The sequence below is a fragment of the Trichechus manatus genome, unplaced genomic scaffold (assembly GCF_000243295.1).
Source record: "Trichechus manatus latirostris isolate Lorelei unplaced genomic scaffold, TriManLat1.0 scaffold00007, whole genome shotgun sequence".
Taxonomy (NCBI): domain Eukaryota; kingdom Metazoa; phylum Chordata; class Mammalia; order Sirenia; family Trichechidae; genus Trichechus; species Trichechus manatus.
This window is the reverse complement of record NW_004443943.1, coordinates 29,995,974-30,009,988: the sequence shown is the minus strand read 5'-3', so window position 1 is coordinate 30,009,988 and position 14,015 is coordinate 29,995,974. Positions and strand designations below refer to the sequence as shown.

Below are 14,015 nucleotides of genomic sequence, written 5' to 3'. Positions count from 1 at the left end.
GGGGTTCCTCACTTACCTATCCTGAGGGAGGGGGTCAAGAATGGGTGTCATCCTAATGGTGATTCAAAGAGCTCTCATTAAGAGGCCCAGAAAGAGGCTGGAACAAGATTCAGAAGTGCAGACTTTTCACATTCCCATCACAATCTGGGCCTCAGTTTCTCATCTGTAAAACGGAACTATGAATCCTTGTCATGAGAATTAAATGAGATTCTGGAGGAGAAAGCAGGAGTGGAATGTTTAATGCTATTCAGATAGAAAAGACACCAAACTAATTGCTATCAAGTCAATTCTCACTCATGGTGACCCCATGTGTGCAGAGTAGAACTGTAGTCCACAGGGTTTTCAAGACTATGACCTTTCAGAAGCAGATCGCCAGGCCTTTCTTCCAAGGTGCCTCTGGGTAGGTTCAAACCTCCATTTTTTCAGTTAGCAGTCAAGTGCTTAGCCCTCTGCACCATCCAAGGACTCCATAGAAGGGACATAGCCCTGTGAAAAGTCCCCAGTCCCAGGGACAGACAAACAGCTCTTTCTCTCTTCTCTTCCCCTTTCCTACCCGCTGGCTCATTCTGCAGCCCATTTTTCACATTCTGTTTTACGATACAGTCATCCATCCAGTTCCCCTGTGTTTCCCTCCTTTGACAGTTTAATAATTTAATAAGTACTGAGCCCCAGGGTAGGGGGTTGGAAGCTTTGATCGCTACTCTGGGAAAGTCAGCCTCCCTGGGCTGTCCAGTCTGATTTATGGCCACCTTTCAGGGTTTGGGTGTGCATGCCAGGGGAGCTGGCACCCACGATGGGGAGGGGGGTGGAGGTAGCCTGAGAAAACTGGGCCAGGTCAGGGCTGAAGGCCCCTCGCTAAGGTGCTAGCTGGGAGCCAGGCACATGTCACACCACAGGTGCTAGGGCCCTGCCTCTGCCCCTACAGGAGCCACCTGTGACAGGCAGAAGGGACATTAATTATTGATGGTATCCTAGGTGGTAGGGATGGAGTCAACAGCTCAGGGCCAGCCTGGCCCTCCTCACCTGGCCCTGTTCCTGACTCTAAAGCCTCATGCCCTGGGCTAGGACACAGCTCCCCAAGAGAGCCCCCATACATTAGCACATACCCAGCGTATCCAAGTTCTTCCAGGCCAAGTACCTGGGTGCCTCGCTGACCACTGGCCCACAGGTCAAAATTCTCAGAGACACATCAGTGCAAGTCCTCCTCAACATCTCCCTCTCTTCTATCCCCACACCCACACGGTCACCAAGTCCATCAAGTCAGCCTTCTGAAGTACCTCCCAAATCAGTCCTCTTGCCTCACTGCCCGTTGCCCCACTCTGGCAGAAGCCACACCTCTCTCACCTGGAGGACCACAGTGGCCTCCTGCCTGGCCTTCCCTGTCCCTCTCTTGCCCTCACAGTCCATCCTCCACACACCAGATATCTAAGTGATCTTGTCACTCTTCTGGTTAAAGTCCTTCAATCACTCCCCTCGGGACAGCACACTCCAGCAAGCAGGCATCCACACCACTGTTGGGGTGAGTACTCATCCCTCTCGGGGTATCCCTCTAGAGTCAGCTGTGCCAGGCTCCTGAGAGCATCATCCTGCAAGGTCAGAGCCTTGAGATCTCATCACCACCATGTCCAACCCAGCTGTATGATCCTGGGGAAGTCACTTCCCCTCTCTGGGACTCAAGGGGCCTGGGATGAGAAAGGAGAAAGGACAAAACTATCTCTGCGGGACATTTCAATTCTGACATTCAAAGTCAGTGGCCACTAGCCCTTCCACCCAGTGCCACACACACCTGACCACCTGACAGCCCTTGTCCCCTCAGGAAGAATGCATTCAAAGGAACATTTGCCGGGAAGATTAGGGAAAGAAAAGGAAAAGACACTAAGAAGGGCTTCAGAACCTTCTGCCAATACAGACCTATATCTGAATTGGACAATGGTGGGCCATGAGTACCATGAGAACCAAACCAGAGACCACACCCAGTACACATCTTTCAATTTTCTGTACCCAGCGTCATGCCTGGCTCAGAGTAGGCACCAACACATGAAATGAACCAGCCGGAACTTCGCAGTTTCACGCCACTCTGATCAGGGAAATTGCCTCCTCCCTTCCCTCTCTGGGGCATCTGGACACCCCCACTTCGACAGACACATTGTAGGCTAGCCCATCTCCCTAGAGAACATCAACCTCTCAACAGATGCCAGGCAGAGACTTGGGCAAGCCAAGGGGAAAGATGAAGGCGAAAGCTAGGAGCACATAAACCTGCTACCACCCTCATCAGAAGTCAGCACGCTCCTGTTCTCCCTATTCTGGAGAAAAACCACCTCAACCTCTGCAGCAGTGAGGATGGCATTCTAGGGGCAACAGGTCCAAAGAAAGCCATCCAGGTAAGCCAACACACATACTTCCTTCCCTCCCTTCCTTCATCCTAAGAAGGGTCCTCTCTCCTCCTGCCTAGCTCCCACACAGACAGCCTTTGTGACCAGTGATTTGCATCCATGGACAGAGTGGGAGGGGTGTGGGGCACCTGTGAGAGGACAGGGAGCAGCTGCTTAATGATTTTCTGATGAAAGTTCCTTGGCCAGGAGGGATGGAATGACATTGGCCTAGACTCAGCCCCTTAGCAGCAGTTGAACCAGCCCTGAGCTCTGTCCTCAAGCACAGGGCCTTTGCTTGTGTTGGTCCCTCTACCAGGAACACCCTTTACCACCTTCTGTACCCAGCTCAATGTGCTCAACAGGGTGCTTTTAATAATACAGGGGAGCTTTTTCTTTTAAAAATGACCAATGACATTTGGGGTGGCAAGGACATTTCATAAGCAGGGGCTAGGGATATTAAAAGAACAAACAGTTCCACGCCCAACATGCCAGTTGCACTCTCTTAAGAAACATGGAGGCAACTTCTACTCATTTTCAGGTCACTTTCTTAGAAAAACCTTTACTGACCCCCAAGAAAGGTCAAGTTCCCCCATTATGGCTCCCTAATCTTCTCTTTCACATCCTTATCCAAACGCAACTGCTTGGCTAAGTAATTAAAGAAATAGTTGAGCAGAGCAAGGAGGTGGAGCATAACTCTCCACCCCTTAAATGTGGGCTGCACATAGTGATTTTCTTTTAAAGAATACAGGGGAGAAGTACAACTTTACAATGGAGAAACCTGATGAATGTTACCTAAGCCAGGTGATCAAGGTCAACATCAACAGTGATGTCATGTTACTAGCATGTACCCTTGATATGATGTGATGAAAATTGCACTTTACCTCTGTGATCTTCCACCCTAAAAGCCATAATCTAATCTAATCATGAGAAAAGCATCAGATAAATCCCAGTTGAGGAAGATTCTATAAAATATCTGACCGTTACTCCTCAAAACTGTTAAGGTCATCAAAAACAAGTTTCAGAAATTGTCACAACCAAGAGGAACCTAAGGAGACATGACAACTAGATATAATGTGGTATCCTGGATGGGATCCTCGTACAGAAAAAAGGACATTAGGGTAAAACTGAGGAAATATAAATAAAGCATCCCACAATAAACCCGCTGCCATTGAGTTGATTTCAATTCATAGCGACTGTCTTAGTCATCTAGTGCTGCTATAACAGAAATACCACAAGTGGATGGCTTTAACAAAGAAAAGTTTATTCTCTCACAGTCCAGTAGGCTACAAGTCCAAATTCAGGGCATCAGCTCCAGAAGAATGCTTTCTCTGTTGGAAGGTCTGTGTCATCAGTCTTCCCTTGGTCTGGGAGCATCTCAGCACAGGAACCTCAGGTCCAAAGGACGCACCCTGCTCCCAGTGCTGCTTTCTTGATGGTGTGAGGTTCCCCTGTGTCTCTGCTCGCTTCTCTCTTTATATCTCAAAAGAGATTGGCTTAAGACACTATCCAATCTTGTATACCTCATCAGTATAACCACCGCTAATCCATCTTATTACATCATAATGATAGACTTTATAGCACATAAGGAAATCACATCAGATTACAAAGTGGTACACAATCATATAATACTGGGACTCATGACCCAGCCAAGTTGACAGATATTTTGGGGGGACACAATTCAATCCATGACAGCGACCCTATTGGACCCTTTTGGACAGAGTAGAACTGCCCCATAGGGTTTCCAAGGCTGTAATCTTTACAGAAACAGACTGCCACATCTTTCTCCCACAGAGCAGCTAGTGGGTTTGAACTACCGATCTTTTAGTTAGCAGCCAAGTGCTTAACCACTGTGCCACCAAGGCTCTAAATAAAGTATAGACATTAGTGAATGTATTTGTAATTAATTGTCACAAATAGTCTATACTAATGTAAGATGTTAATAATATAGGAAACTGGGTGTGGGACATTCAGAAACTTTTTGTACCATTTTTGCAATCTAAAACTGTTTTAAAATGTTAAAAAGTTTATTAAAAAAAGGAAAGAGTGGTAGCTCCAAAGTCAGAGAGATCTTGGCTAGAATCTCAGCTCCACATCATACCAGCCACGTGACTTTGTGCATGTTGCTTAACTTTTCTAAGCTTCAGTTTATTCATCTGTAAAATGGGGCTGGTAATAGTAACTACTTCATATGTTGTTGTAAAAATTAAATGAGATGATAGGTGTAAACAGTTCACAGCAGGCCCTGGCACATAGCATGTTAGAATTATCATATTCCAACTCTGGCCATTTTTGTCCCCAGGTGCCTCCCTTGATGGAGGGTAAGTTCCCTGAAGGTGGGACCTCATCTGTTTTGCTGACAACTGTATCCACAAGCCTCGGAGAGTGTCTGACCCATTGATGATGATTAGTTGATTAGTATGCGTTTGTTAAACAACAGAATGAGTTCTCCATTCACCTCTTCCCTCCCCCTCCTTTTACCCTTATCCAACTCTCACCCTGGAGAACTTCGACTCCCCAAGCCCCAAGCCAGAAGCCCAGAAGGTAGCTAGAGCCAAGAGAAAGCCAAGGCCTCCCACCTGCCTCCTAATGACTCAAGTTGATTCCCTCCTCCTCCTCTCTTAGCCCTTTTTTCTCTATGCCCTGCCCCCCATCCCCCACAGGCCTCAGCACCTGCTCATTTCCAGAAGCAGCAGGATCAGGGTAATGACCCCTGATAAGCATCTTTTAATAAACCCTGGAACTGGATCTGTCATCCAGAAGATACGATGCAGCCCCCCATCTCCTCCCACTTCCTGGGCTGGCCCATTAGCTCCTCTGGTCTGCAAGGTGCATCTGGCCAGGCAGGCCCCAAGCCCCACAGGGCTTCTGGACTCTGGCTTGCTTGGGAATGGCCAACAGGCAGCCCAGGCTATGAGGTAAGCCTGACCCTCCTCACAGCCTGCTCAGTGTCTCAGTGGCTGGCCCCGCTCTGCCTGTGCCACCCAGCCTGACCGCTGGCCAGTTCTCTTCCCTCCATCTCTGCAGGCAGGTTTCCCAGGCGTTACCAAGGAGACCACTTGCATCTTGCCCAGGGTTGCCAAAGCAACCGGCTCAGTGAGAAGCAGCCCCTCAGCCTTCTAGCCCCCGGGTGTGCAGGTCCAAGAATGAGATCGTCACAGAACAACAGGAAAGAGACCCATGCAGCTGGCACACCAGGGCGGAGGCAGCCCTGGCACCCCTGGGCATGCCCAGCTCCTGCCTTCCTTCCTCCCCACTCCTTTCTTCTTCTTTTTTTTTTAATTTTTTTTATTGTACTTTAGATGAAGGTTTACAGAACAAATAGTTTCTCATTAAGCAGTTAGTACACATATTGTTTTATGACATTGGTTAACAACCCCATGACATGTCAACACTGTCCCTTCTCGACCTTGGGTTCCCTATTACCAGCTTTCCTCTGCCCTCTTGCCTTCTAGTCCTTGTCCCTGGGCTGCTGTGCCCCATTAGTCTTGTTTTGTTTTATGGGGCTGTCTAATCTTTGGCTGAAGAGTGAATCTCGGGAGTGAATTCAATACTGAGTTAAAAGGGTGTCCGGGGGCCATACTGTCAGGGTTTCTCCAGTCTCTGTCAGGCCAGTAAGTCTGGTCTTTTTTTGTGAGTTAGAATTTTGTTCTACATTTCACTCCAGCTCTGTCCGGAACCCTCTGTTGTGATCCCGGTCAGAGCATTCAGTGGTGGTAGCCGGGCACCATCTAGTTATACTGGTCTCAGTCTAGTGGAGGCCGTGGTAGCTGTGATCCATTAGTCCTTTGGACTAATCTTTCCCCTGTATCTTGTTTTCTTCATTCTCCCTTGCTCCCGAAGCAGTGAGACCAGTGGAGTATCTTAGTCCTTTCTTCTTTCTGTTACCTCCTTTGCCCATCCTGCCTCATCTCCGGCTCTGTGATTTAGAGCCAATGCCCAGCCTCAGGGTGCACATCTTGAAAGTAGGCACATCCCCCCTCCTCAGAGGGTCAGGAAAAAGAGAGCCCCAAAGTGCAGAAAATCTCCCATAAAACCAATTTTTCCCTTGTGGGCTCTGGTGTCCTGAATAGCAATCCCAGCTCTGCCATTTCCTTAGTGTCTCTGGACAGCAGTCTAACACCCATTAGTCTCAGTTTTCTCCCCTATAAAATGGGAGTCATAACGCCTACCTTGCAGGGTTATTGGGAGAGTAAATGAAGTAACCTATGTGAATGTACCTAGCATAGTGCCTGGCTTCAGGACTTGGGATTCTTAAAAATTCCTTTTTTACTGATACCCAATGGTCCTGCTGACCATAGCCATGGGTCAGAAATGCTTCCAGATTTGTCCATAGAAACCCTAGACGAGGAAGTCAGCTTGGCTGTCCCTCACCAGCCCTTTCAGCTTAGCCTAGGACAGAAGCCCTATAGCCTCCATTTACCTTCCAGCAGCTCAAGACACTTCAGTTCCTCCTCTCCCAGCCTATATTCTGCTGCTGCTGTTGCTGTTTAAATAAAAGCACTACACTCCTCCGCTCAAAAGCCATCCGTGGCTCCCACTGCCTACAGGAGGAAGTCTGAATTCCTCCCCCTGACATTCAAGGCCCTCTGAGGTCTGGTCCCAGCCTACCTAGAAGCTTGATCTGTTAACCTCCCCACTGAGGGGTCCCACATTCCAGGCAGGAGAGGCAGTTCACTGTCCTCGAACACGCTGTGTGTTTTCCTGTCTCTGTGCCTTTGCTGCCGTGCCCCTCACCACGATGCCCTTCTAGTTTTACTCTAAATATTCTCCTTCCAACTCCAGGCTCCCCTCCTCCTCAGGGAGGCACTGCCTGATCTCACCCACTCCAACTGTTCTCGGGTGGGACTGTTCTGAGTCCTCACTGCCATGACAGTTCTCAGACCACGGGGTATATCGGAATGACCCAGGGAACTTGTTAAACATGCAGATTTGGGGGCTCCATTCCGAAGAAATTGAGTCAGTGGGTCTGGGCTGGGGGGTGCTGGGAATCCTCATTTTAGACTCTCCAGCTGATGCTGATGTAGGTGGTGGAAAAACTTTGAGAAACATTGGCCCAAAGGAACAGAAGTTTCCTTGAAAGGGTCTACATGGCTAAAAACCCTACAGAGGGGTGGTGTACTGCAGGGAGCAGCGTAAGGGGAAAAAAAAAAAAAAAAAAAAAAACCTAACCCATGGCCATCGAGTTGATTCCAACTCATAGTGACCCTATAGGGCAGAGTAGAGTAGAACTGTCCCCATGGAGTTTCCAAGGAACAGCTGGTGGATTCGAACTGTCAACCTTTTGGTTAGCAGCCATAGCTCTTAACCACTATGCCATCAGGGCTCAGGGACTAGGAATTCCAGACTTGAGCCCAGCCCTCCTGGGCCTCTGGGTGACCAAGGGAGGAAGCATCAAGACCCTCCAGAGTAAATAGTTTGGGAGGAGATAATGAGAATGATAACACAACGTGAAGAATGTAACCAATGTCACTGAATTGTACGTGTAGAAACTGTTGAGCGAGTGTCTGTCTGGCTGTGTATATTTTCACACACACACTCACACACAAACCCAAAGTACTCCCTTTCCCTCCTTTGGGCTCTGTCCAGAGACCAGGTGAGAGCTCCCCAGACTTTCCCACAATGGAAGGCCAAACCCACTTGAGGCTGTATTCTATGGGGGCAGGATATAGTGGTCACAATGATGAATTCTAAAGTCAGAGAGACCTGGGTTTGAATCTCAGCTCCATCAGTTACTAACTGCATGGTCTTGGATAACTTACTTAACTTCTCTGAGCCTCCTTCCCCATCTATAAAATGGTGGCAGCAATACCTCACTCAACTCAGTAGGTTGTCAGCAGGATACTAATAGAAATAATCTATATGTGGCACTTGGTACACAGTAACCACCCAACACATGGTAGCTATCATAAATATTATCATTATGATTAATGAAACAGTGTTCAAAGGTAAAACTGCTAAAAGCCACCAGGGCATGCAGGACAGGTGCCCAGGGTTCAACATGGTGGCTATCTCAGCCCATCCTCTTTGAAGTCTCAAGGTGGCACCCCTAGTCTGTCTGCTGCAGCAGTGGGGGTGGAAAGTTGGATGAGCTCACCTAATCTGCAAGCGCCATGACAACCAAGAAGGAGGCCAGACAGGAGCTACCGGAATATCTGTGGGTTGGCCACAGAATGGAAGCCGTAAACATCTGATTCAGTCGAGGTCGTAAGAAGCTACGGAAGGCTGTTGATAAGAGGGTTAGGGTTAGGGTTAGGGTTAGGGTTAGGTACAATGAAAGTAAGACTTTAGGTGGATGACCCTGGCAGAATCAGGGAGACCAGAGGCAGAAAGGCCAATTAGGAGGGCAGCTGTTACAGTATCTGGGGTGGGGAGGGAAGGACCCAGATCAGGGAAATAGCATCGAGAATGTGAAGGCAGGAAAATGGCTAGGACCTAGTCCTAGGAGGACTCACTCCCCTCTCCTCCACAGGGCAGTGAGAAAGTTCAGGCTCTGCAGAGACATGTTCCTGTGGCTCACTCTGGGCCACCTCGAGGAATCAAGTCCCCGCGGCCAAGCTTAGCAGCTCCTCCCTCAGCCTGACCTGGAGCCTCAGCCATCATGGAAAACAGACTCTGCAAACAACAGGTGTCTAGCTGGAATCACACTGGAGGGAGATAGTCTCCCTGTGGCTGTCAAAAGCACTGGCCTGTGACACTGCCCAATACAAGAACACCACGTTTAAAAAGATAGGAGGCCCACTCTTAGGTATACACCCAAAAGAACTGAAAGCAGGTGTTCAAACAAAAACTTATACACAAATGTTCATAGCAGCATTATTCACAATAGCCAAAAGGTGAAAACAACCCAAATGTTCATCAAAGGATGAATGGAAAAACAGAATGTGGTATATCTATACAATGGAATATTATTCAGTCAGAAAAAAAAGATGTACTGATTCATGCTACAACACAGATGAATCTTCAAAATGTTACGCTAAGTGAAAGAAGCTAGACACAAAAGGCCACGTATTGTATGATTCCATTTAGAAGAAATATCCAGAAAAGGTAAATCCATGTTATTGTTATCATGTGCCATTGAGCGGATTCAGACTCAGAGTGACTCTATATGACAGAGTAGAATGGCCCCATAGGGTTTCCTAGACTGCAGTTTTTACAGGAGCAGATCAACAGGTCTTTTCTCTGTTCTTTTCTGCTGGTGGGTTAGCAGCTGACTGCTAACCATTGCACCACCACGGCTCCTTGGTAAATCCACAGAGACAGATAACAGATTACTGGTTTCCAGGGGCTGGGGGAAAGAGAATGGAGAGTGACTACTCAATAGGGTGATGACAATGTTCTAGAACTAGATAGCAGTGATGGTTGCACAACATTGTGAATGTACTAAATGCCACTGAACTGTACACTTTAAAATGGTGAATTTTGTGTCACATGAATTTTACCACACACTCAAAGATGGAAGGTAGTCCATTCGACTCCCCATCTATGGGTGACCACTGAGGCTGAAGATTTCTCCCCAAAGGCTATCCTAGTGCCCTGCCCCTCAACACTTAGCACTGAGCAGGCAGGCACTCAGCCAAGAGCTGGGGAAGGAACAAAGTCTTTATTCTTTATATTTTTTTCCATGAAGCATGAACCCCCTGTTTCAGTCATCCCTTGCTGTGAATAGATACACATGTTTATTCATTCCCACCTCCAAGCCTTTGCTGTCTGTCCCTCCCCTTACTCTCCTGCTCACAACCTAGGACTCCCTTGCCATCTAGCCATTCCTACAGTTCCCTCCATGTCCAGCTCAAATCCTTCTCTGATCCCCCATCTTTGACCTCTGTCCACACATCTGGAATTTCAAAAACAGTTCAACCAAGCACTTGATTGCATTCTGTCCCTCTGGGACCCGAGGATGTTTCAGTCTTGCCTTTCCAAGTAGATCTTCAGTCTGTGAAAGTCCAGAGATGCTGGAGCCCGCAACCCTGAGCCAGGCACTTAGCAGCTCCTCAATAACTGCCTGTTGGTGCCTACAGCCTAGAGCTATACCACGGTCTCCCCCGGATACTTTTTGACCAATGCTGTTCAGACCCCAGTGGGAATCACCAGTGGGGGAGCGAGGTCAATGTGTCTGCAGGAAGAAGACCAAAGTCTACCACCCAACAGGTGATGAATGAGCCCCATTTCATGACAGCCTGACAGCCAGACCAGCCTTGGATCTCCAATCAGTCCCAGGGTCCCTATTATGGCAGGTCCCTTCCGGTTGTTTTAATTAAAATGGCACGGAATCAATTAAGAGTGCAATTATGGAAGGAGAGGAAAAATCAAGGCAGTTGCCCCAAACATACCCCAGCCCTCTGCCCCCAGAAAATTTCTGGATGGACATTGATAAGAATCACAGCTGAATTCTGGGTGGGTACAGAAGCAATCCTAGCAGAACTCTAGATGAACAGTCTTAGCATCACAGCCAATATCATGGTCAACACCAATACAATTAGAATAGAGTTCTGGATAATCCCGATATGTCAGAAAAGACCCCTAGGTCAATGCTGTTCCACTTAGAAGGGAATCTGGAGTGAACACTAAACAACTACAGAATGCGGTGATGACGTTGTTAAGGTGAGGGAGACGGGAACAGGTGCCTACAAGTCAGGCTGAGAAGGAGGATCAGTGGACCCTAGATGAAAGACAGAGGGTACCCATAGGTGGCCTTTGTGATCACGCACTGTCCCTTCATCTCAGGCTTGAAAGGAGTAGAATCAAAATTCCCATGGCCACCTCCAGTAGGTGTGTGGGTGGGGGCAAGGGAGAGCTGATCCTAGTAAATCAAGCCTGAAGGGAGACAGGCAGTGGGAGGCAAACTTCTAGGGGGAGAAGTTCTCCACCATTTACTATTATAGAAGAAGAGTTGATCTCTGCAAACCAGGGAAGCAGCATGAGAGGGCTTCCCCAGGGCAGAAAGGTGCGGAGTCAGTCAGTGAAGGGGGCCAGAGTGGAGATGGGGAGGTGGGAGGGCTTCAGACCCTCTCCTGCCACAGAGACTTCCAATCCCCACAATATCAAACATTAGATAAAAGGAGGTGCAATCCGTGAGGCCAATTCTGGCTTTCACAGGGTCAAGAATGGAGCAGGGCCTCCTCAGGGGGCAATCTGTGAGCATTAAAGGACAAAGTCAACTGGCTGGCCCCCAGCTAACACCTGCCCCTGAAGGACAGAACCTGGCTTTGCCACTTAACAGACCCGCCGATTAATCTGGGCAAATCACTATCCCCCTCCCTCATTCTTCTCACTTGTAAGGGAGGAGGCTGAAATGGATGATGTCCATGGGTTCCTCCATCATTAAGAATCTGTTTCTAACTCAGAAACAGCCAACAGCCTTCATACAGGCTAACAACTCATAGCTTATTTCTGCTTATAAAATTAATACTTGTTTATTGTAAAACATTTAGAAAAGAGCAAAATATAAAAAAGAAAAGGAAAAAAAAAAAACCTCATGTGATCCCATTGTCCAGAAAAAACATTATTAATCTTTTGGAAACTTGCAGGTTTGTTTGCTGGTTTTGTTTGTTTATTTTTGTTTTGCACTCACATCCTTTTAAACAAAATTGGGATCATAAAATCTAGAATATTTTGTATCCTTTTTTCACCATCATTAGGCTGTGAGCATTTTCCCAAGTCATCAAATATTCTTCAAAAACATCATGTTAATGACTGCATAATACTCTACCAGGAGGATGTAGCATGATTACTGGGCATTTAGGTTGTTTTTCTAGTATAAATAATACTACCATGAACACCCTAGCCTAGAGCATAAGTATTTGCCTGCATCTCCATTTTGTTAGAATCAATTCCTTGAAGTAGAATGACAAGGTCAATGAATGGTATTTTAAAAGGATCTTGCCATGTAGTGCCATATTCATTTCCAGAAAGACATAACAAACCCATTGATTTTCCTGAGCTGAACAAGAGCCGAAGTTCTGAAAGAGTTGGAGTTAGAATGCAGGACAGTGGTCTGTCTCTCCTTTACGCCGAGTCTTGAAGGTTAACTGTCCAGTGAAAAGTGGCCAGAATTACAAGTCAGAAGACATGAGTCTGCAGCCTAGGTCTGCCTCTTGCTGGCTTTGGGACCTGAAATAAGCCTTGGTTCTCCTCAACTGTAAAATGGGTATAATTAGCTCTGCTTTGTTGACTACCCAGAACGGTGTAAGTGGTCACATGAAAATGTGTTTGTGAAAGTTCTTTCTAAACTTGAATGCTTTATGTCAAAGGACACTGCTATTATCCTTCTCATAACCTGGGTGGGGGGTGGGGGAACATGACAAAATGAGTTGTTCTTTGTGAAAGTCCAAGGGCTTCCCTTCCTGGCCCTGTGATGATCTGCGAGATACCCTTAGCTATCAGAATGCCCAAGACAAGTGCCACTGGCTCTAATGGTGACAGAAAAGCAGCTTCCTGAAGGAATTAGTGGGTCTGAGGGCCTGGGAGACCCAGCGGTGTTTTCCAAAGGTCAGAGATAGCAATGGAAGCTACAAGGCCATGAGGCTGGGCCTAGGACCCCCAAAAGGGTGCTGGATGGGTAGGGGTACTTAGAGGGAAAAGATCTTTCTGGTAAATGTCTCTCTATTTCAAAGGACTCAGCTCCTCCTTTCTAGGGTTCCAACTGGACATCTGATCTTTGGGGAAATGGAAAATCAAGCTGATTTGGTGGATGCAAAAAGTCAACAACTGCAAAGGACCCCAGGGCCCATCAGCTCTGGTCCCTTCTCCGAGGTTGCTGTTCAGTCATTTCTGGATTCTTAAGACCCTCCAATTGGAAATGCAACTAGTGCTTCCAGCCTGACCTGTCCACCTGGACCTACCCATGAGAACCACAGCTGGCTGGCCTAGCATCCAGCCACACTCCCCTCTCCATCGAGCAAACGCCCTTTCTGCCCTTCCTTCTCCACCCCTGCATGCTAGCCTCGAATCATGCCCAGAGGGAACTCCAGTGACGTTCCCAGCGTTGGCAGGAAGAACTGCGCAGACCCCACGGACGCCATCCTCCCGGCTTCTTACCACTACACCAGCAGCCCCCCACCCTCAGTCCACCTCCGTGACCAGATGTGCATCTCCTGTTTCCAAATATGCACAACAGGTGGCACCTGCCGGTCCTCGCCTCCCACGCTTCTCCACCTGCCCCTCCACCTGTGCCCTAGTCCTCCAGCTGCGCCTCAACCTCTGGCTGAGCCTTACCTTTGAGGTTCTGGGGGTGGCCCCGCGGTGCTCGGCTCGGGTTTCCTCGGGGCAGCGAGGGGATGCTGGAGAAGTTGTTACCCATGGCATTCGGCCCCAGGGGGGTTCGGCACTCGCGGGGGGCAGGCAAGGCTGGACAGGAGCGGAGGTGCTGTATGAAAGTGGGTGCGCGCGCCGGTGCGCGCCGCCGGGGGAGGGCCCCGCCGGGGCTGCGGCCGCTCTGCTCCTCTCCGCCCTCTCTCTGGGCTTGGCGGTCCTCGGCGGGTCCTGCCCGCGCTGAGTGGCCTGGCTCGAACCGGCTACCTGCCTCCCATTGCCTGCGGCGGGGGCGGGGGCCGCAGGTGGGCCCCTGAGCTGGGGCCGGCAGCGCCCCCGGGTCCCCTCTTCCTCCCGCTGGAGCCCGGGTTCCGGCTGGCGGTGGGCGGCGCG

General features: G+C 48.7%; 1 protein-coding gene across 1 annotated transcript in view; it reads right to left on the bottom strand.

The window, feature by feature from the left end:
- Positions 1 to 14,009, bottom strand: part of NEURL1 (neuralized E3 ubiquitin protein ligase 1) — a 73,346-nt gene extending 59,337 nt beyond the window's left edge. Inside the window, exon 1 of the mRNA XM_004370108.2 lies at positions 13,587 to 14,009. Within this exon, the coding sequence (XP_004370165.1) occupies positions 13,587 to 13,671 (85 nt within the window). The 5' untranslated portion in view covers positions 13,672 to 14,009. The remainder of the gene's footprint in view (positions 1 to 13,586) is intronic.
- Between the last annotated feature and the right edge of the window lie 6 nt (positions 14,010 to 14,015).